A 23,544-nucleotide genomic window follows, 5' to 3' on the forward strand; every position below is an offset into this window, starting at 1 on the left:
TTAGTTCCTATAGGAGAGAAACTCATTTCATCAACTCCAAGGCTAACATAGTTTTCTTCCTGTTGTGGGGGTGTGCTAGAGGTATGGGGGGCATCCTTGGACCCTATAGATCAAATATCCCCCTCAATCCAGCCCAGCATGCCCTTATTTCTCCCTTGCTCATGGTGCACCAGCCAAGGAGAAATGGCAGGAGTTCACTGTTGAGGTTTCCATAGGCATGAAGAACGTACGAAGTCAGACTTTCCATTCTACATCACCTGGGACATATTTCCAGCGACTATACAACTGTGGCTTGAATAGTTCATCACAAACTATGCCACACAATTCCTTAACAGTTGTGGATCTATTTGTGCCTACACCTAATCAATATGTAGATATAAGCACCCACCCACCCTGAGGTTTGTGTGTGTGTGTACACTTACAACAAACAAACATATACACCTGCCTAATCAGTTAAAGGCTGGATTCAAAAGTTCTACAAACAGAAGGCAACTTGAGTAATTGGGTTTTCCAACCCTTCCTCCACTTCTGCAGTTCTGTGATCCCCCACAAAGTCTCTCCTTGGAGTTGCAGAACCTTTCTGTAAAGTATTGGATGCTTCATGTGGGGTTGTACTCAGTGCTTTTTTTCTTAAAAAATGTTTAGGGGCAGTCTCATTGAAATACTGAAATATTGAAATACTGCCCCTTAATGAGGCCAAACTTAGATTCACAAAATGTTTAGGGGTATGGGTTCCCCTCCATCCCCCCAGAAAAAAGCACTGGTTGTACTATAAATGGGAAATCTCTGAAAATGTGGTTGGAGACACCTTGTTAACATGGGGCTCCTGCTCATGCAAGACGCATCAGCCTAATAAAATGAACCTTCACAGATTTGCTCATACACATTCCAATTTGCTTTATGGGTTATGTTTTATCAATCATAACATTCCTACAGTCACCAGCAAGGTCAGTTTATGTATATATAGCTACAATATATGTAACAATTGGAATATCATCTGCAGTTAAACTTTTATATTACAAAAACCAAGACAGATTTTAGTATTAAGATTTTGTTAACTAATGAAATTTAAATAAATTGGAAACTTACATCTTCTATCATGCATTTCCAAAGCTTGTCTAAGATCTACAGTGGCTTTTCCTAACAAAGCATCAGCTTTTAAAGTATGATGGCTCCAAACTTTAAATTCCAAAGTGGTCTGCGGAGTCACATTCCTATAAACAACAAACAAGTTTCGTTTCCTTTTTCATCATGGCATACTGTAGTCTATCAGTTTCATCATATTCAACGTACAAAACAACAGCTAGACCTAAATAGAGCTTAGACATAAATCTGCATTATTAAGTTAAACAGCTGTGTTTAATAACAGTCAAATTTGTCAATGTTGAATCTCTTCCCCCCGCCCCCCTCCCCACTGTCGCCCACTGAAAAATGCAAGTACACTGCTCTGAAGACCTCTCCCCAGCCTAGGCACCCAAGTCTAATTAAGTTCCAGATATATGCACAGGATATTACACAGTACAGCAGCTACACATTTTGTTTTGGCACAGCTTGCATCAGGTTGGAATCCCATAGTAGAAAACACAGGTGGCAGAGACATGCAGCATCCCAGCTTCTAGTTATGCTTAGTTTGCACCTAGAGGGAATCATGTGAATAAAATTGCCAGTTTGAAGAGAATATTTAGAAGGGCCAAGTGCTTGTGAAACAGTCAAACCACTTATTTCCCAGACCAGAATCCTGAAAGCAAGCCTACTTTTTTACAAGCAAATGGATAGAAGCCTACTGAGTCCTGTATTTACGGAAAGGACAGAAAAAAACCTGAATGAGCCTGCTTTGATTGTGCCTGGGTAACCCAGACAGATAGGCAGGGTATAAATAGTAACACTGTAGTAGTAGTATAAATAATAAATTTGTTGTTGTCTAAATAATAAAGTTGTTGTTGTTGTTAAGTGTATTAAAATACATTTACATAAAAGTAATTACAAAAAAATTTGAAACTCAAAAATGAATACAATAAAACAAACAGAAAAGAAATTAGAAACATAATGGGAAGGAAGATAAAGTTGTTTTTTAACAAGCTGTAGATTTTTATACTTAGGCATTGATGTCATAAATCATCAATTTCGTACTGATTTGGGCTACACCTAATCTTTCCTGGAACCACACATTTTGTTACCTATAGATTATTCTTGGCTCTCTATGTAGCCACTGTGAACTGGAGGAATATACTGGAGGAATATACCCAATGTTCTCTGACCACATCATTCATTGCATAACTAGTTATTCCATACTGGGTGGGCAGGGGTGTCAAAAAATGGAAGCCCTCCTTATCCATCAGTTCTTTCCCCTGTTAATGTTTCAGTTCTGATACAAACATACTTATCAGAGTGAAGGATCTCATATTTTTGTGTGTACACAGATCTTTCAAGAAGAGCAAGAGACTTGGAGCAGTCCCAAACACTACACCTGCTGGTGCTGAATAATATAGTATTTTATATTATTTAACAGTATTTCATATTATAGCACTTAAAGTAAAGTAAGAGCCAGTGTGGTGCAGTGGTTAAGAGTGGTAGACTTGTAATCTGGGGAACCGGGTTCGCGTCTCCGCTCCTCCACATGCAGCTCCTGGGTGACCTTGGGCCAGTCACACTTCTTTGAAGTCTCTCAGCCCCACTCACCTCACAGAGTGTTTGTTGTGGGGGAGGAAGGGAAAGGAGAATGTTAGCCGCTTTGAGACTCCTTAAAGGGAGTGAAAGGGGGGATATCAAATCCAAACTCTTCTTCTTCTTCTTCTTTATTTTTATTAAGAGGTACAGGTAACTTACATCTTACGTGGAGATTATGTTTCTGGCCATTGTGTGCAAAAGCAAAATTGAGGAAAACCCATGATATGGCAGCTTGTACTCATGCACTCTCCCTGCAGCTTCACATCCCATACACCTTCCTCAATCTTTTTCTAGCTGCCCCATGGAAAGGAAGAGAATGGAGGCAGAGAGGGGTTGTTGCTGCCCACCGGCCCTTCTTTTGGCCTGTCCCACCCACTTTCTATTTAATTAATTATTTCCTGGCCAAGTGTGCCAAGTGTAAGATGCAAGTTTCCTCCATAAAAATCTTGTAAAATAATAAATGCATCTCAGCGAATCATTATCCCACAGCAAGGAAGTTGTTCACAATAATAAACGTTATGAAGAAAGATCTACTTACACAGTCAACTGTTCATCCCATTTTGGATTTGAGGAACTGTTAGATTTAGACGTTTTCTTAACTTCACTATCAGCTACTAGTTCTGTATAGATGGCAGTTCCACCAAACCAGTTCTTTTTTCTTTTCAGTTTGGCACTAGAAACTAACAAAAACATTGCTTATAACCACTGGAAAACATTTCATATTGTACAATGAGAAACATATCTATTAAATAATCAATTGAAAAAACAATGTTTGCTTTCTCAGCTTCTGCTGAAAAATGTGTACTCAATGACAAGTGAAGAGGCATAGCCATACAGCTCAACCCCCAATTGGTCACTGCAACAGTACAAATACCACCTCTAAAAAAATATGAAAGAATAACACTAAAAGTATCTGTATCACACTACTCTTCCATTGTTCTTAAACAAATCAAACATCCTCTGGTCTCAGAAAAGGCAGAAGGATAGCAGAACTTTTTTAGGCACCAAGTGTGCCTTCCTGGGACAGCATTCCATAAACAGGAAAGGAAGGCCTACCATCTTCTGCACCTCCCTCAGAGTGGACACACAGAGAGAAGGACCTTCAACCTAATGTTCAAGTACCCTATTTCTGGCAGTTTAAAAAAAAAATCAAGCAGAACACATTTCATCTTTCATCTTAGGGCATAAACACTGCCAGGGGCAAGAGGGGATGGTGTGGAATAGCAAAAAGTGCAGATATTTTAAGTGTATGGCTATAGGGGAATACTACTTCTGGCTCTCAGGAGCTTTGGTTTAATATTCAGCATAACTCATTTACAGTGTCAGTATATATACCTATGATATGCAGTGCTTTTTTCTTTAAAAAATGTTTAGGCATACTCTCATTTTGACTCAAGAAAATCACCATTTTATACTTCAAATCATGGGAAATAAATACAGTAAATGGACAAAAGTACAAAGATTCACAGAATGTTTAGGGGTATGCATACCCCTGTGTATCCCGGCGGGGGGGGGGGCACTGATGATATGTATACAAACAAACAGGAAAGGGCCACTGTATCCTTCAGAGGCACTGTATAACTCGACATTTTAAAAATTATGGGTCAGTAAACTATTATGAATCCAATACCCACATGGGCCATTTCAGTACTAACATAACAGGGATTAACATGTAGTATTTGATTCCCCCAGACCTATTTTTGAGCATGACACTATCAACAGGGCATCACTGTGGCAAAACTGATCATAAACTTAAATACACTTCTAGACTAAACAATAGATTATGCTGTTCCGTTTCAAAGTAAACTCCAGCTAAGATCTAATTAAGTTATACATGAGATGCTCATGTTCTTAAGGAAATAAAGTTCACCTCCCTCTTGTTTCTCAGTGGCCCTGTATTGCTTCTTTTCTGTCACCACTCTCTATCTGAAGAGTTTGTTACTAGGGAGTGACTGACAAACTATTATTTGTACTTGCCATGTAAACCAGGATTAAAACACAGACTGTGATCCTGGTTTGCAGAGCAAGCACAAATTACAGTTTGCCAGTTTTGATATAAACAAACTTTGGTTTGCCAAAAAACAGGAAGTGACTAAGTATTTTGAGCACATAAGGGAAGGAAGGAATACACACATCCAAGGCTCCTTCTAGGCTTGTTCTCATAGTGCCAAACCATGTTGAATTGTATACTACGTACTGAGCTATTTTTGTTATATTAGGAAAATAGAAAAACTGAATAAAAACCTGAATTTTGAAATCATATGCCATTTAAGAAAGTCTTTTTTTAAAAAAAATAAAAATCTTTTCATTCTTTCCCTAGATGAATTTCTGTGATCTAATTCAATATTTCCTATCCACTCAATACTTCATCCTTTGCCTAAGGTGAGCAGAATATGGAATAAGTGAATGAAGAGATGAAAAACACATTAAACTAAAAGAAATACAAACTACCCTATATTTCATATAATTTATTATTCAGGTGACAGAAAAGATAAATGGAGGAAATGGCAATGAATTGAAATAGATAACAAAGTTTGCCAGTCTTCCACACCAGAAAATGTGAAGACCATTGTTATTCACATAAAGCCTTAAGCAAACAATATTCACTTTACAGTGTGCTTAAATTGCTTTGCCTTCTTCAGTCTTGACTGCAACAGTCAAGCGAAGTGCAGAAACATAACAGCACTGTTTGTGAAGAACCAATATACATACAATAATAAAATATACCATGGATGTTATCTAGAGAAGCAAGCTAATAGGTGTTGCGGGCTCATATTTTTTTTAAAAAATGGCTGCATTCATAACATTAGTACTGTGTTGATTTAGCATAGATTAAGAGGCAGGGGCATGCTGTATCTATAATCTATTTATATTCACCCCTGTACTTCGGTAAAGTACCACCCACATGTATAAGACGCCCCCTATTTGGGGGGATTCAAATTTAAGAAAATGTGGGAGATGGCACAGAGTTGTTGAGCTTTTTTGTGGAGGATTGCCCAGAGTTGTTGTGCTTTTGGGGGGGGATATTACGTAGGGTTGTTGAGCTTTGTTTAGGGGGGGTTGCCGAAAATCCACACGCATCCCAAAATCTGCCTCACATCTGTCCCATCGCCGGAACAAACTGCCAATCGCCCACCCAATTGCCACAGCGTCAGCCGATCAACACCAGCCATTGACGCAGCAACCAATAACACGCCTAACAGTCACTGACAGCCACAGCAGCAACCAATCAAACGTCCACCCTATGCACTATCCATGTATAAGATGGTCCCCACTTTTTTGCATAATTTTTAAAGAAAACAAACTAGTCTTATACACGGAAAAGTACGGTATTACAAACTATTAGGAACACACCTCTCATTTTCCCTTTTTCACAAATGTATAACTTGACACTGCTACATATATGTATTGTTCATTATCTATTATATTTTAGTATGTATTATATATTTCTTATTATTATGAATTGTATTTATATAATTTTTTAATTTTTGTATTGTGTGGATATTATGGATTTACATTATCTTGTTTATTATGTTGCAAACTGCACTGTAGCGTTTTGATGAAGGGTAGTATATACATTTCCTAAATAACAACAGTTTACTGGACAGCAGTAGTTCTAGTCTATTGGAGTTAAATACAGCAGGATTACACTACTGGTGAACCCTGAAAGCAACTATAATCTCAGCCACTGTTCTGTATCAAATTAGATTGCTTTTTAAAATGGAAGATTTCAAATGCAGGGTCATTCAGCAGAAATTGGCAGGGAGGAAGAAGGATTGTTGGAGATCTCTAAAACTAGAAAAAAAAAATGTAACTAGATTTCCTGCCCATCCATGCATACCTTGTTACATCATTTGTGAACTTCAATGACATGGAGTTAGTTACCAGTCAAAGGCTCAAAGGAGTGAAAGGTATTTGGCCCCAAGCCAACTGGGCCTTTCAGAAGTTGCTGTGTTCTTGGCTTCTCAGGAGACCAAAGAGCTAAATAAACGTAGGCTGACATTGCCAGGTAAAATGACATCTCAGACTGTTACTGTTTCAGAGTTTTAAAGTACTATTGAGGCTTTGCAAGAATTACTTATTGGATTTGAGGCTCGAAAAGATAACTTAAAGCATTTGTGTCTATTGAGATAATATATGTGAAGTTCTCTGATTATTCTAAAATGCTATACAAATATTTGCCATTTTTCAGCTAAATAAGCTCTCAAAGTAATATACAAAAGTAATACAGAGTTCACTTATTACACTTACATTAATTAAGAGATCTATCTTCCAGTAACCTCAGGTTTAAAGGTTGACCACTGAACCATCCAAACAAGCTATACTTTCCTGGTTTCCCAGGAAAATTGTAAGACTCATGAGATATCTGCAGTTTCTTCAGCAGTAACGGGTATAGCTAATAGCCAGCTATTAAACATTGGACTATTGCTGTAATTTTATGATTTCAATATAAACAGACAACAGTGCTGGATGAAAAATTGCTTCACTCCTATACACAAGATGTTTGTGTTTATGGCAGTGGCAATCCACCCCACAATTTACAGACAAGCTCTCTTGCAAGAGGGAAACAGTTGGGATCCATTTTACTGAAAATTCAAAACTAGCATGCTCAGTGGAAAATAGCAGTGTCCGTAAGCCACAACATAAATGGATTGACAAAAAAACAAAGATTGCTCCATCTGCCATTTCTGCAATGCACACTCATCAAGCTTTTACGGAATCAATTCTGTCCTTTCTAAGGAAGATAATTTTTAATTATTTTAGACCACACAGGTAATTAATATAAAATGACTTTGCATGTTTCTGTTAGGTTTTCCAAATGTATAATAAGTTTGTGATTTATAGTTCTATATGTTCGTTGTAATCAGTGGCTAAACAATCAAATGTATACTAATGGTTAACCCTATTCAATGTGTGCCACTTCCTACGTAGTCAAAATGACACCATCCACAAACAAGAGGGAGGCATCAGCAGACTTGGAAGAACCTGAAGGCTTGCAGAAGTGCAAAAAATATAGGGAGTGGCCCACAAAAACAGGACTGAGCAGGCTCAGTGGAGGTGTAATGCTGGTTGATCATTTGGGGGTTTGGATGAGACAGAAAACTAGAAAGGATAGAGAAATGGAATGGCAAGAAATCTGAACGGGAGCACTCCACTGTACTGTTAATTACCACTGTACTAATATCCATAAGTGTAACAAGGAAGTCTGTTATTAGAACCCAGAAGACCATTAATGGAAAATACCAACATCCTTGTTTAGGATTACAAAACTGAAAATCTGTATGTATACACAACAGAACCACTAAAGGGAGCTATACTATTTTCTTGACCCACCCCTCTCAGTGGGAGAGGAACAGAGTCACAATGAAAAACTATGGCAATACACTTCACTGTGCATACACAAATTATACCTTCCATTTAAAGAGAGAAAACTAGAAGGACTGGATCAGCACTGACTGGTCACCTTGAAGCAATTTCTGCTCACCAAAGGTGAATAATGGCAAATTACAAGTCTGTGCTAACACGACGGCATTTAAAGGATCAGGTTTATGATTTGCAAATTTTTACTTACTAGTTACTTGCATTTGCAGTCTTCCATGATAGTTATTACTGCTTCCAGATCTTGGAGAGGCTGCAGCCATGTCAGAGGCTACAACTTCAGCCTATTAAAAAAGAAAGAGAGAAAGAAATCTTTGACTACATGCACCAGCCACCAGTTTCAATGGCATTGACCACTTTAATATATACAGTGGTACCTCGCAAGACGAATGCCTCGCAAGACGAAAGAGTTTTCCACTTTTTGAGTCGTTCCGCAAGACGAATTTCCCTATGGGCTTGCTTCGCAAGACGAAACGTCTTGCGAGTTCTTGCGAGTTTGTTTCCTTTTTCTTTTCTTTTTTTAAATATTTATTAAGAGTTTAGAGATTACAAAAAAAGAGAAACAAACAACAAACAGCAAAAAAGTTAACAACATATACATTACAATATATTAAAAAAATAGATAGAAAAAAGAAAAAAAGTAAAAATAGAAAGAAAAATACAGCAATAACAATAAAAAGAGAAAAAATAAAACACACATCCAATATTCCATCTCTTTGTCTTTCATTTACTTGTTTCATCGACCTCCTCACACCTCCCTTTTTGTATTCTAATTTAATTATTTGTTTCAGCAAATTCTTTCCATCTTTCTCAATTTTTATTGGATAATTTATCTTAACAGTCTAGCCTATCAATTAACTCAGCAAATCCTTTTCATCTTTCAGAATATTCTGTCATTCAATTTACCTTAATTTATTTTAACCTTATCTTACGATAAAATACCTTAAATCCTAGAACTTAATACTAATTTATACATATCTCCTAATATCATTTCTACTAAAGCCAAATAATTTCATTCCACCATTTTTCCTAATTCCCAAAATAGATGTTACTCTAATTCCCAAAATAAATGTTTAAAACTTTCTTCCAATCTTCATCCAACGTCCCTTCTTCCTGGTCTCGGGTTATGTCAGACCTTACTGTCTTTTCCATCTAGTCCATCAACCTGGTAGCCTTATGTCCGAGGCTCTTAAGTCTTTTCCATGTCCCTTCTGCAGTTCTTCTTCTTGTTTATACCAGTCCTTTGCCTTGTCTTTTGTTAGTCTCTTTCTTAATTTCTTTCCTTTCTCATTGAGGAGTAGGTCTCGGGGAAACTCCAACCCAAAAATATCTCCCTCTCCCCTCATCAGATCAGCCCATTCCCCACAGTCCCATTCCCCACAGTCAACCGGGTAGTCCAGAAAATATTTAAATGCATGTTTCAAAGTCCCTCCAAAATTAAGGACCCCCACAACTCCAGACCCCCCCCCCGGCCCACTCCAGGTTCAATCTTCAAAAACAGCGGCTTGTGCTCCTGCAGGGCCTCGGTTCTATCCATTTGTGTTGCTTGAGGTTCAACAGCAACCTCCTCCATTGTCTTCTGCATTTGCACTTGCCCTGTCAAAACAGGTTCCTGGGTTGGGTCCTGAGTGGTTTCTATATAAGTATTCACTGTTTGTCCAAAATTTTGAATTGCAACAGTCATCAGATTCATCTTCTCATGCATCTGCTCCAGCAAAGCGTTTGTCTTGCAAAAAGCAAGCACCAAAACTTCTTCTATATCCATTTTTGTTCAAGGTCAGAGTCTGGTCTCACGATCCTAATCTCCACAGCTGTGAAATCCCCAGACCGACTCCAGCAACAATTTAACAAGCTCCCTCTAGAGGGAACAATTTCCATTTGTATCCATCTTTTGAAGGCAAGTCCAGCAAAAAAAAGTTACTTTCATTTTTCAAATTTTGTTTCTTCTAAGTGCAAAAGATAACTTTGGAATCAATTTGTTTCTCTTCTTTAACTATCTGTCAAAAAAACATTCCATTCACAGTTGATGGGCTTCCCCAAAGGTTTCTGTCCTGACACCCCGTTCCCAGGTTTGAGACGGTGGAAATTTATCTTTCTTTACCCTCTCTCCGCAGGCTTAAACAATCAAAATTCCCCCTCTTTTCCCCTGCTTCCAAGAGGGGTTTTGATGGTTAAAAATGAGGGAAATTTAGATCTTTATATACAACTCTCCAGACTTTGGCTTGCACAATTTTTGCTTCACTCTATATACAAAAAGCGGAAGGCGGACTTCCTGTTTAGACCTTCCCGCTTCAATGCCAAATTAAAGTGTTTCTTAATCCAATTTTCCATTCTACTCATGGGTACTTGTTTAGAGTCCAATTGTCCACAGGAAAAAGTCAGCGCTCTCCGGCAACGGCTGTGCGGCTTCACTCCGTAAGAATAGCGGTCGATTCAAGACACCGCGCTGCTCACCCCACGTTGCTTCGGATCCCCAAAAAAGGGGTTTCCCTGCGAGTAGGGGAGGCGCTCCTGGTGTCAGCCGAATCCCACGTTCCCAGGCTTCCTCCGCCTGGGATTTTTAAGGGGTCTCCACCTTCGCCGTGGCGGCAAGACCCGATTTTCAGGGAGCAGGTTCCTCTGAGTCAGAGGAATTCCGCCATTGCCGATGGCGCTAACCCGGAACCCTGTTTCCTTTTTCTTAAAGCCGCTAAGCCATTAATAGCCGCTAAGCCGTTAATAGCCGCTAAGCCACTAAGCCGTTAATAGCCGCTAAGCCGCTAATAGCCGTGCTTCGCAAGATGAAAAAACCGCAAGACGAAGAGACTCGCGGAACGGATTAATTTCGTCTTGCGAGGCACCGCTGTACTAGACTCTTTTTAAATAAAAAGAAACATTTTACTTTAAATTTAGTCAGTCTTTCAAATCTGTCCAAAAATTTACAAATTGTCAAAAAGTGTATCAACTCACCTGCCCACATATATCCATGTCACAAATTATTAATACAAATATATACCCTTTTTTTTACAGTAAATCTCACCACATTTTCAAGAGTTCCTCCTATATCCCCCATGCCATGCTTCCGAATTTTCCAGGAGCATCTGACAGTCTAATATTGAAAACAGACACAAGAGCCAAACACTTGCACAACCCCACACTACATAAAACTTTCAGGAACAGTTTTCAGCAGGCCTGTAGTGCCCCTTAGGTTCTACACATAGTACTTTTGATTCCAGATACTATGTTCGATTCAGGTAAATTTGGTATGTCGAGGACTGCAGAAAACACACATAACAGGATATGAGAAGAATAAGGAACAACTGTACCCCCCCCAAAAAAAAATTAGTACAAGTATGTGCTAAATGCCACAGAACAATGCTGTATAAACACGGCAGTGATATAACTGGTATGATTAAACAAATGACCAGTTCAGATGCTTATCAGAAGAGATGCTCCAAAATATGGCCAAGTATAAATATCTACATCGGTACATTGTAACATGTATACATTCTGCACAAAGTCTTCCCCATTTCCGAAAGAAAATTTCATGCAGATCATTTATAAATATATCACCACAGACACAAACAGGATTTGTGTGAAACTAGCTTTCCCAAACATCTATTTTTTGGTGATAACCATGAGAGCAAATCTTTCTAATAACTGAGTATCAAGAATGATGAGTTTTAGAGAGCCCTATAAAGTTATGCACTGTCTACCACCAAAGATATTTTAAAACAAAACAAAACCTGTGGGGCCAGGCCGGACAAGAAACTGCAGTTACCCCATCCCAACCACTTGCAATTGCAGTTGGTTTATATAATTATAACCAACCACTTCACAAATCACCCCACCCCTCCATCCAAATTAGCCTTAGGGTTTGTTTGTTTTTAACTAGAATATCTGAGCAATTAACCACAGTTGCTTAACAGACCTATTTCAACTTCACCCTCCCAATATTTTCCAAAATTCACCTGGTGGCTTCCCAAGACTGTTCACTAGCCTGCTCTCTACCCTTGACCTTCTCCAGTTGCTGGGCCATATTCTATAAAAAGACTATGCTAAATCTATGCTTGACAATCTATCCCAATTAAAAATAGTGAGGATTTACCATCTTTCTATAACCACATGCATCTGTCCCTAAATGAAATTAAAAGCAGACAAATAGCAATGTTTGGGGCACTTATGTCTAGTTACTAGAATTATAGAGAAAGGCTTTGGGCAATGAAGAGTGGGCGAGGAATGCTTTAAATAAATACAGAACTAAATGTAATTACAAAACACAGAAACTAAGGTAAATAGTATGGTAAGTTAATGATTTAAAGATTATCTAAAATGTATGGGTACCTAAATAATAGAGCAACACAGTGAATCAAGGAAAGATAAACAGTTGGCACTCATAAATGCAAAAGGGGAAGATGTTCAGTTTGATCATGAAAAAGGTATCAAAAGTAATGATGATGATGATGATGTAGAGTTAGGACTGAGTAGTAAGGTGGACAAGTTTTCTAATGATTCTAAATTGTTCAGGGTTGTTAAAGCAAAGAAGAGATTGCGAAGAGCTCCAAAAATACATCTCCAAACTGACTGAATTGCAAGTTTAACGCTTTATGTAACACATGCATGTTGGAGCAAAAAATCATAATTTCACATACATACTCATGGGGTCTGACAGGTCATGGCGGATCAGAACCAAGACCTTATGGTCACAGTAGACAGTTTGATGAAAAGGTAGACGCAGTGTGCAGAAGCAGTGAAAAGGTCAATTTCCATGCTAGGGATCATTAGGAAAGGAATTGAAAATAAAACTGCTGATATCATAAGGCAGTTATACAAATCTATGGTGCAACTGCATCTGTAATACTGTATACAGTTTTGGCTTCCACACCTAAAAAGAATATTGTAGAGATGGGGAAAGTACCAAACAAAATGATCAAGGGAGTGGAACAACTCCCCTATGAAGAAAGGTTGCAACATTTGGGACTTTTTGTTTTTGGAAAAGGTGAGTAAGAGGTGACATGATAGAAGTTCATTAAGCTATACATGGCATGGAGAAATTGAAAAGAAATTAGTTTTTTCTCCCTCGCTCATAATGTGTGAATTCTCACTAGAATTTGTGAACATCCAATGAAGCTCAATGTTGGAAGATACAGAACACATAAAGGGAATTACTTATTCACATAGAGCACAGTTAAACTATGGAACTCACTCCCACAGGAGGCAGTGATGGTTTTAAAAGACAAGTTCGTGGAGGAGAGGACTATCAGTGGTTACCAGCCATGATGGCGATACTCTGACTCCACAGTTGGAAGCAGTAATGTTTCTGAAAGAGAACAGGTTGCTGTAATAGATGAGCCAGCAAGTTCTTATGTTCTTGGTTGTCAGATGAACCCCTGGGATAGCTCGGTCAGTAGAGCATGAGCCTCTTAATCTCAGGGTTGTGGGTTCGAGCTCCATGTTGGGTAAAAGATTCCTGCTTGCTTTAAATGATTTACATTTAAATGCATCTTAAAATGATTTATGCGACTTTTTATTTTGTCTAGAATGTCATCTCTCGTCACCACTATCAGCCTCAGTTCGTCATATTCCCTCCCTGTAAGAGTTAGTTCAGGCACTAGGACAGAGGTCCTCAAACTTTTTAAACAGGGAGCCGGTTCACTGTCCCTCAGACACTGTTGGGGGCCGGACTATAGTTTGAAAAAAATATGAACGAATTCCTACGCACACTGCACAGATTTTATTTGCAGTGCACAAAAAGCAGGAAAAACAATAGAATGTTTAAAATGAAGAATGATTTTAAACAACATAAACTTTTCAACTGCGCTGAAACTGAAGTTGTTTAAAGACAGAATGAGATGTCTGGAATCCAGGACTCTTTTGAAAAGTGTGTTTGGAAAACTCAGGAACCCAGATTCCCTGCAAATCAACTACAATTAAAGTGTGTGTGTTGGGGTTGTAATAAAAGGCTACAGCTTTTTGCCAATTTGTTCACTGGAGAGTTCCCCCCAGCTCTCCCCCCATGGCCGTCGCCACACGCCCCCAGCCTCACACAAGCAACAACTTGAGAAAGAATGAGAGGGAACAGGGGACAAATCTTTCTCCTGTACACAAATCCCCATTCCCCAATTCTTTCTGTGGTGACACACGCGCCTCCTGAACTCCAGGAGGCTGACATGCAAGTTTGAGGTCGGGGAGAGAGGAGGCGGCGAGTAAAGCCCCGGGGATGTCCAAGGACACCAGTTGCTGGCTGAAAGCTCTTAGCAAAACCTCGGAGAGAAGAGAGAGAAAAGCGACAGCTCCCCTGGAAAAGTTGGTAAAGAGCCGTGAAATATAATAAAATTAAACCCCGAGCTCTCCAGAACTGATGACAAAGCAGGCTTCTATTTCCCCCACCATGGGACACGGGTGGCGCTGTGGGTTAAACCACGGAGCCTAGGACTTGCCGATCGGAAAGGTCAGCAGTTTGAATCCCCGCGACGGGGTGAGCTCCCGTTGTTCGGTCCCAGCTCCTGTCAACCTAGCAGTTCGAAAGCACCTCAAAGTGCAAGTAGATAAATAGGGACTGCTCTCCATCGGGAAGGTAAATGTCGTTTCCGTGTGCTGGTCTGGTTCGCCAGAAGCGGCTTAATCACGCTGGCCATGTGACCCGGAAGCTGTCTGCGGACATGCGCCGGCTCCCGGCCTATAGAGCAAGATGAGCGCGCAACCCCAGAGTCTGTCACGACTGGACCTGATGGTCAGGGGTACCTTTACCTTTATTTCCCCCACCCCGCAGAAAGTGACCCAAAGGCAGTCTCCCACAGCTACAACAAGGCAGCAGCGGCAGCTGCAGCTAGAAGCAGCCAGAGGAGTGGCCAGCCCTAGGTGGCGGTGGCCGAGGACTGGAGACGTGGGCAGACCACCATGCTGGACAAAGGCGTGTGGGCTCTGGAGAAGAGAGGGCACCGCTGGCCACATGGCCCGGCAGAGGACGGCAAGGGCACTTTGCCACGTGCAGTAAGGCTCCCCACCATAGCGAAGTCCCCACGGCTCTACTGGGGAGAAGAAACTTTAGGTGCTTCGGAGGGGAAGACGCGGTGGTGGTGGCCTCCAGGAAAAGCAGGAGCAGCCTGGCAGGGCGGAGCTGGAGCCCTGCCTTCGCTTCCGTCTCTCCAAGCACGCACGATCCTCCCTCCGGGCTGGGGAACCTGACAGGTGCATCTCGTGCCAGGCAGGCCCGTGTCCGTCACCCAAGCGGGGGGGGGGGGCCTTCCAGGGAGCCTCCTCTGCTGCCGCCACCACCACCACCGTTTCTCCCCTCAAAGCCTCCCTTACTAGGCCAAGTCCAGGTCAGACAGATCTCCAAGTTGAGGTTGATGCACATCTGGGCTTCCCTGTTCTTCTGCTTCAGCTTGGCCTCCAAGCAGGACAGTTTCTGCTCCAGCGAGGACGATGCCATCTTCCCCTCCTCCCTCAGAGCTGCTGATGCTGCCGACACCACGCAGCTAGAATACACAAACACCGCAGTGCGCACGCGCCGAAAGGACCAACCAGGCCACCATATTATCCGCCTTCTCCCACCGCAAAGGCTCAGCTCCACTTTTGCCCGCTGTGCTTGTTTTGCCTCACAGCTTTTCCTCGCTTTCCGCATGCACAAGGGCACTAAACCGCTGCCTAAGCTTAGTATCAACATGGCTGTGCCTTCAGTAATATTTTGGACATTCTCCTTGCCAGTACTCATGCATCTCGGGCTGGCCGGGTTTAGGAGGCTGGTGGACTGGATCTGGCCTGCAGACCTTAGTTTGAAGACCCCTGCACTAGGATCTATCCTTTATCTTCCACTGACAGATGCAAAGAAGTAATTCAGCTTCTCGAGAATCTCCTTATCCTTCTTTAGTACACCTTTGACTCCCTATTCATCCAAGGGCCCAACAGTTCCCCTATACTTCAGTTACTAAAGTATTTACTGTATACAGCTTCTTGTTGTTGGTCTTCAGGTTTTTAGCAATGTGCTGCTCAAATTCTTTTTTAGCATCCCTTACTGTCTTGATTGCATTTGTTTTGCCAAAGATTGTGTTCCATTTTGTTCTCTTCATTTGGACAAGACTTTAAATTTTTGAAGGAAGCCTTCTGGCCTCTAATATGGCTTTTGACTCTGCTCGTTAACCACGCTACTATCCTCTTGTATGTTTCCTGAGCTACAGTATACACTGCAGTTGAACTTCTAATGTTGTGTTTTTTAACAACTCCCAAGCATTTTAGTATATTTGGCTTTCAATTTCCTTTTTATCAATCCCTTCATTTTGGGGAAGTTTCCTGTTTTGAAGTAAAATGTGACTGTGTTAGATTTTTCTTGGCAATTGGCCATGTACATGTATATTCAATTAAACAGCACTATGGTCACCACTCTCAATTGGTTCAACAACACTTACATCTCACACTAGATCCTGGGCACCACTCAAGGTTAATTCCAGGATCACCACCACTCTGATCAATTGCATGACCAACTGTTCTAGGGCACAGTGATTTAGTGTACAGGCAGCCCCTTGTTTATGTGGGGTTACATTCCAAGGCACCATGAGCAACAGTGAAATCACGTATAACTGAAACCCACTGAAAAAGCCTGCAAACACCCCACCATTTCAGTGATGTTTCAGTAATGTCTTTATGATATTTCTGGATTCGGTGCAATATGCAGTCATGAACATTTAGAATTTGCACAAACAGTGGGCTGCCTCTATATAAAAAATTTACCTCTTGGTCATGACTGGAACACATATAGAGCCAGTCTATGTATGGGTAATTGATGTCACTCATCACTACAACATCTGAATCCTTAGGATGCTTCCTTGATTTTATTCTTCATCTCAAGATATCCTGAAGCATTTTGATCAGGGGAGTGATAATATGTTTTGTACTAAATTACTAAGTGGCCCAGTATCACCAACCACAAGAGTCCTGTGGAAGGACCTGCCCCTTCAGGGATTTCTAGCTTGCTAGTCTTAATGTCCTCTTTGATGTCCAGAGTGACACCACCTCCAGTATGTCATTCCCTGTCCTTTTATATTCTTTATATTCAGCCAGAGATAACCATGTCGCACTGGTGCTATGTCTTGTCCACTTAAATTTTCATCAGCTTTCTCAGCTTCATCCCAGGATGGAGGATCAGTTCCAAATAGGACCCTCCTCAGCTAAATCCTATGCATGTTTACACAAAGTAACACCAATTTAATTCAATGGTCCTTCCCTCTACGTGTGTACAGAACTACATCCAAGCAATATCACAATTGTTTTTTGAGCCATTCCAAGGCGTTTGCTACTAACACAGTCAGCAGTATATCTAAATCATCTTTCTCAACATATTACTTTAGATAGGCTAGTAATATTTTCTTTGGATCACAATGATCTGTTATCCTGTGATTTTTTTAAAACCAAGATTACTCTCCAGAATTTTTGAATAACCAAACATAACCAAATAAATTCATGAGTTAAATTCAAGCTAATTATGAGTTATGAAATTGACTTGTTTAACTATCCTTGTGTGTTTTAAGCCATGAACCCTGTTTTATATGCAACACTAAGCCATTGAAAGCACAACTGAACAGAGCAGAAGTCTTCCTCCTAGCCGTACCACAGGAGAAGGAAGGTGGAGCATGTGAGCCCTATACTTCACGCGATCTTTTGGAGGCTCATCCACAGAGCCATTATTACATGTGAATCAGGCAGCTAACCAATTCAAATTTAAGGAGCAGAAGCGGTGGAATGGAGTGGCATTGCTTACCTGACCTCCTAACACAAAGTAAGGAGCAGGAAGGTGGGTATGATGTGGGTGCAGCAGCAGAGTTAATTTGCCTCACCTTCACGTTGCCCACTGCCTCATCCCTCCTGTTGGTTCTCAGAAGCAACCTCCACACTGAAAAGCCAGGTAAGCTAAACTGTCCCACTCCACCAGCGGCTACTAGTTAAGAATAGTGGAGTTTAACTTGCAAGGTTTCATTTTAACCAATTTATTTTAACATAAATTCTTAATAAATGACTTTTAAAACCCAAGTATATCAAACATTGATTTTTATCCACCATGCTATATGATGAACTCACAGGACACACCACATTATCTTACTCACAGTTTCCACTGCCCCATTACACCTAAACAGCAATAACATGAGAACTCAACTTAACCACTAACTCAGGGATGGATGGTACCTTTTCCAGGCAGAGGGCCTCACTCCCTTCTGGGCAACCGTCTGGGGGCCACATGCAAAAGTGAGAAGAGCAGTGAACATTTCACCTTTGTATGATAGGATTATTTCCATGCACATTTACATACCCCTCTCTATTCTCTATCCAGGCAAGGAAGAGTCATTATCAGAGGCAAAGGACACATTTCAGCAAGGCAGAAACACTCAAATATAAAGCAATATGGTAAAGCAATACCAGTGAAAGGTGTGATGTGGGGAGAGGGGTTGTGGCCTGCAAAAAGTCTGGAAGGCAATGTTTGGCCTGAGCCTGAGGTTGCCTAGCCCTGTTCTAACTGTCCCCAACCTGTGTACACACTCAGCTGTTTTTCATTTTTTTAAAAAGAAACTCAAAGATTAACACTTTAACCACTTTATTTAGAGGATCATCTTAAGCACCAAGTTTATGCTGATACTCAAGTGAAGAAAGGGGCTACAAATCCCACTGGTCTGAGCATACTTAAATCTATTTTATTTAAATCAATGTGACTTACAATCTGCTCCTATGCATGCTATGGAAGTAAATCAAATTATGCTTAATACTCCAAAGTATGCATAATACTGCAATCTTAGGTGCTTAGCTTTGGCTAGACCATGCCTAAAAGGAATATTACATAAGTTACACACATTGTAGAACATGGCTAGAGAAACCTCTGAGCCATTTTGGCTAAGCCATGCTTACCTGCCAGTCACATGATGTCCTATATGTCAGGTGTGAGCTGATAAAAAGGTAGATGGGCCAAAATGAGTTTTAAAGCCCCATCAATCATCTGCACACCTGGCATCTGAAGCATACCTGCCTTTTCAAAGTGTCATGTCACCCAATGTCATTGTGAAGTCAGGTGATTGGCAGAGGACAGCCCCATCCACCCATTGAATTAGGCCTGGGGAGCAGGGTTAGAAGACATAAGGATTCAGATCCAGTTTCCTATTGCAGAACATTGGTCTTCAGTTCCTTGTGTTGTAACCCATAAGTGTTGTAATCCAAAAGTAATCATGCCACCACCATTTATTTTTAGGGCTTAGCTTTAACAGAAAAAGCAGATATGAAGAGACCAAATGTAAAGGAACTCCATTATGTGGAAGAAGGCATTGTGACAGCTACAGCATGTTTCTACTTTATCTTTTAGTGTGTATACTTTCCCAACAAATCAATGCTATACATTAAAAATCTAAAATTTAAAGTAGCAGTAAAACCAATTAACACGAAAATAACAGCAATAGATAAAATCCTAAAATCATCCAAAAGCTGACCAAATTACAACAAAAACAAAAAACAACCCTGGGTTTCCCTGAAGATCAGCAGAAATGGAGCCATATGAATTCCCTCAGAGACGGCATTTCAGAAATATGGGTTTGTACTCAACAACCTGACCATTTTTATCAGTGGACCACAGAGAAGGGCCTCGGATGTCAATCTCAGGTTTCTAGCAGGTACTTATTAATGTAGGCAGTCCTTCTGACAGTCTAGACCCAAAGTCTTTACTATTTTAAACACCATCACCTTAAATTGGGCCCAGAAGTGAACAGGCAGGTAGTGTAACTAGCGCTGTAATAAGATAAGAACGCTTGACTCCTAGAAGTGTTCTTGCTACCACATACGTGGTGCAGTAATTGAAACTACTGTATCATCTTTAAGAGAAGCTCCATGCAGAGTGCATTCAAGTAATCCAACCTGAATGTAACCAACACAAATGACACTGAGGCAAGATCTGCCTCCTCTGGATAAGACAAAACAGCTCAAACTAGTTAAAACACATGGGCCACCAATGTTACATGTGCCTCCACAGATAGCACCAAGTCCAGGAGCACTCCCAAAATGTTCACTTGGCCCCTTAGGGGGAATACAATGCCAACTGGATGTGCAGTTTTCCCCAACTCACAGCACTTTTGTCTTGTTGTTTAACCTCATCTACCCAAACACTGCCCCCAGGTATCTGTTCAGGGTTTCCTTAGGATAAGAATGTGGAAAAGAGAGATGGAGCTGCATGACCTCACTAGTAGTTTCATGTATGTTAAAAAGTATGGGAAATAAAAAAGGACGGTGAAGAATGCCAAAGGACAATAGGTAGAACATAAGTCCTCCAGCACCATCTTCTGAACTGTAACCCCCATGCAGGAACAGTGTCCTCAAGTGACATCTGAGACAGACAGCCATGGTCAATGATATAAAAAACCACTGAGAGGTCCAGAACCAAGGAGATTGTGCTCCCCCCATGCCCATTCTCTAGCACAAGTCATTCACACATGCATTTTCTGTCCTGAACCCAGACATGTAATCCCTGACCCAAATACTCTATTCTTCCATCCCAACAGAGTTGCTTCCTTTTTATTTACTCCTTAATTTTCCTGGGTGTTTAAAGAAGCATTTTCCTGATCTTTCCATGCAGCTCCTGAGCAAGTGGAAGGGGAGTATTTTACTTGAGAAAAAAATGATTGATGTTCTCCCTCACCTCTTCTTTCTGATTATATGGTTTGGAGAGATTAAGTTTTCCCCCCAGCTGCTTAAGGAAAAAATAGTAAGCTTCTGCCAAACTTATGCATGGGTGGGGGGCATACTAAAGTTGGAGAGAAATAAGCATTCAGATCAGTGCTGTATTAGTTTGTTGTATGTTTTAAAAACCTCTATATACTTGAGATCAACCAATCAAATCCAATGAGGCTTACATCTGGGCAGAACAGGCCTGCAAAATTTAACATTAGTGAAAATTGAAGCAGGGCAGTCTTTATTTTGGATCACTCAATCTGGAACGCTTTTGTCTCTAGCATTTCCAAAGGAATGTTGCAGGAAATAGAAAGGTTTCTCATCCTGTGTTAAATCATGGTTTAGAAAGACATGCACAAAAAGAAGCAAACCTTGGGCTCCCACTCCCCTTCTTCCATTTTCTCCTCCTACACAGATGGAATAGAAAGACTATGGAAACTTATTTCCTGTTTCCTATAAACATGACTTCTTATTTTGCCTGAACTGGAAATAATTATTCTTATTTAAACTGACTGTTTAGCACTGTTGGTGTTAAACTATGATCTACCATTTAGACAAAGTGTAAAGTTATAGTTAAAAGAAATTAAAATAAAAGCTTCCAAAATTCTCCTGGCCATGTGGGTGAAAATAGGGGAGCACTCAAGCCTGAGGTTCACTGTGGCTCTTGTGTTGAGGAAAACCTTTGTTTAGTGTGATGTCTAAATATGTCCTAGAAAGTCCAAATAAAATGATTCCATATTGCAGGTTGGGGTTAAAGATGGGTACTGAATCTGATGAAAACTACTGCTGTAGAACACCTGCATGTCAAAAAAGCAACATCTGAACATGTACAGTATTTCGGTCTCAAGCCATGGTCTAAGGCACATAGTGTAGCAACTGCACTAAAAACATGTCTGAGTATAGCTGGCGTCTCATGAATACCCTGGAAACCCTTGAGTTCGTAACAGAAAAACAGAATATGATATATTTGATTCATACTAGAAACTTAATAATAAAATACTCAACAGTGCACATTCAGCCATGTAGATTTACAAACACACAGTACTTGAGCACTAATTGTAATAACTTGTAGAGTTGTTAACATTTTGGGAGAGTTCAGCTGCATAAGACTTAGAGCAGACACTATCACATCACCTCAACACTGAAGTATTGTAAGCCTCTATTATGCAGGACCTTCCTTGTTCTGATCGAGTTTCTGAAGAGTCCCATTACCGTCCTATTGCATAACACTATCTTTTTTATTATTAGCATTCGTTAAGGCTACATCATATGCCCACTTACTTGGAAGCAAGTCACATCAGATTCAGTGCGACTTAACTTTCAACCAAGCATACAACAGAATCCAGCTGCAAACAATATTATTTCAGATACGTGGTGGAATACGCGGTATTCTGGTAGGAAGGTATGATCAACCGTCGCAGGCCTTCCATTCCCTTTGCAGCAATAGAGAAAAGCAATGTTGTGCAGTATTTTGGGCAAAAAGAGGGAGGATGGTAGGACGAAGCTGGGGGGCGGGGGAGAGAGAGAATGACAGGCTGCAGAGTCACAGTAGGTCATCCCAAAGTGAGAGTGCCTCTTCCTTCTTCCTCTACCCCCTTTCCAAGAACGAAGGTAAACAGCAATCAAAATGTAACTAATATTCTCCTCCCCCTTTGGATCGAGAGGCAGGGGGCCGCCCTGGCGGGACTGCTTCCCAGGGCGCTGACGGCTCTGCCAATCCACTCAGCGCTGCTAACAGGGTTCAAGGCTCAAGCTGGCCCATCTCCCACGGCCTGCCTTACCCCGCCCCTGCCGCCAGTTAAAGATCCACGAAATGAATAAACAAGGTGACACCAGGGCAAGAGTGGCAAAGGGGTTGGAAGGGGGAGGCAGGCAAAGCAAGAAGACACGGGGCACCCTTCGCCCTCCACCCCCCGAACCAGCAGGAGGGCCCGTAAAGAGAGAGAAGGGGTGGGTGAGTGGGTGCGGGGGGGGACTCGCAGTTTCGCACCCTTTCCTCCCACCTACTAAAGCGAGGCACCCCCCTCCCCCAAAGGGGGCGAGAAATGCAGGGCCCCCACGACGCTTCTCTCCCTCAGGAGTCTCCGTCAGGCCACCACCGCCAGGAACCGACCGAGAAGAGTTGGCGTTGGCTGCGCAGCCTGTTTATTTGTCAGTCAGTCCAGTCAAGCTGGCTGCTTTTCGGTGCCTGCCTTACCGTGGCTCTGAGCCCAGCTGCGTTGTGGTGCCGCCGCCGCCTCGCTGTGGCGGAGGGTTGTCCTTCCCCCTCCACGCCAGCCGCCGCCGCCGCCTCAGCCCTCGGCACCGCTCCCAGACGCCGCTGCCACTAACGCCGCTGCCGCCACAGCGCAACAAAATGATGCCATCTCACAGCAGCGGCATTGGAGGCTCCCCTCCTCCTGGCTCACAGAAAAAAAGAGACACACAGAGAGAGGCAGAGATGGCGCGCGCGCGCCCCGTCTCCCGCCTGCCACTGGCGGCGCGCGCCCCAACCGTCGAGGTGGAGAGGGAAGGAGGGAGGGAGGGAGGGAGGAAGAGGAGGAGGATCCGGCGCGAGGCAACCCAAACGCGACTGAAGCGGCGAAAGGAGAAGGGGGGCGGGGCGGGGCCGCCCTGCGCACGCGCACACATGGCGCTTCAAGCCCTACTACGCAAAAGGAGCTGAGGAGATGGAACTTGTCGGAGCAAAGAGCAGCAGTTTGATTTACAGTAGTACCGCTTTCCGCCGGCGAGCGGAGGTCCCGGGCTGAACCACTGGCTGAGAAAAGTAAGGGGGTGGGAACTGAGGAAGAATGTCTTCAAAGAGGCGCGCCGTTTGGCCCG

The 23,544-nt window shown here is 41.8% G+C and overlaps 1 protein-coding gene across 3 annotated transcripts in view; it reads right to left on the reverse strand.

Moving 5' to 3' along the window:
• Positions 1-23,190, reverse strand: part of WWP1 (WW domain containing E3 ubiquitin protein ligase 1) — a 49,531-nt gene extending 26,341 nt beyond the window's left edge. For 2 of the 3 annotated variants that reach the window (XM_053395730.1, XM_053395729.1), the window contains exons 1-4: positions 22,919-23,190; positions 8,240-8,330; positions 3,206-3,347; positions 1,090-1,214 (exon numbers count right to left, since the gene is read on the reverse strand). In XM_053395730.1, coding sequence (XP_053251705.1) covers positions 1,090-1,214; positions 3,206-3,347; positions 8,240-8,309 — 337 coding nt within the window. In that variant the 5' untranslated portion in view covers positions 8,310-8,330; positions 22,919-23,190. Of the gene's footprint in view, positions 1-1,089; positions 1,215-3,205; positions 3,348-8,239; positions 8,331-22,918 lie in introns of those variants that run through there. The other variant, XM_053395731.1, reaches the window with a different exon arrangement.
• Between the last annotated feature and the right edge of the window lie 354 nt (positions 23,191-23,544).

This window comes from Podarcis raffonei, chromosome 7 (assembly GCF_027172205.1).
Source record: "Podarcis raffonei isolate rPodRaf1 chromosome 7, rPodRaf1.pri, whole genome shotgun sequence".
Lineage (NCBI taxonomy): Eukaryota > Metazoa > Chordata > Lepidosauria > Squamata > Lacertidae > Podarcis > Podarcis raffonei.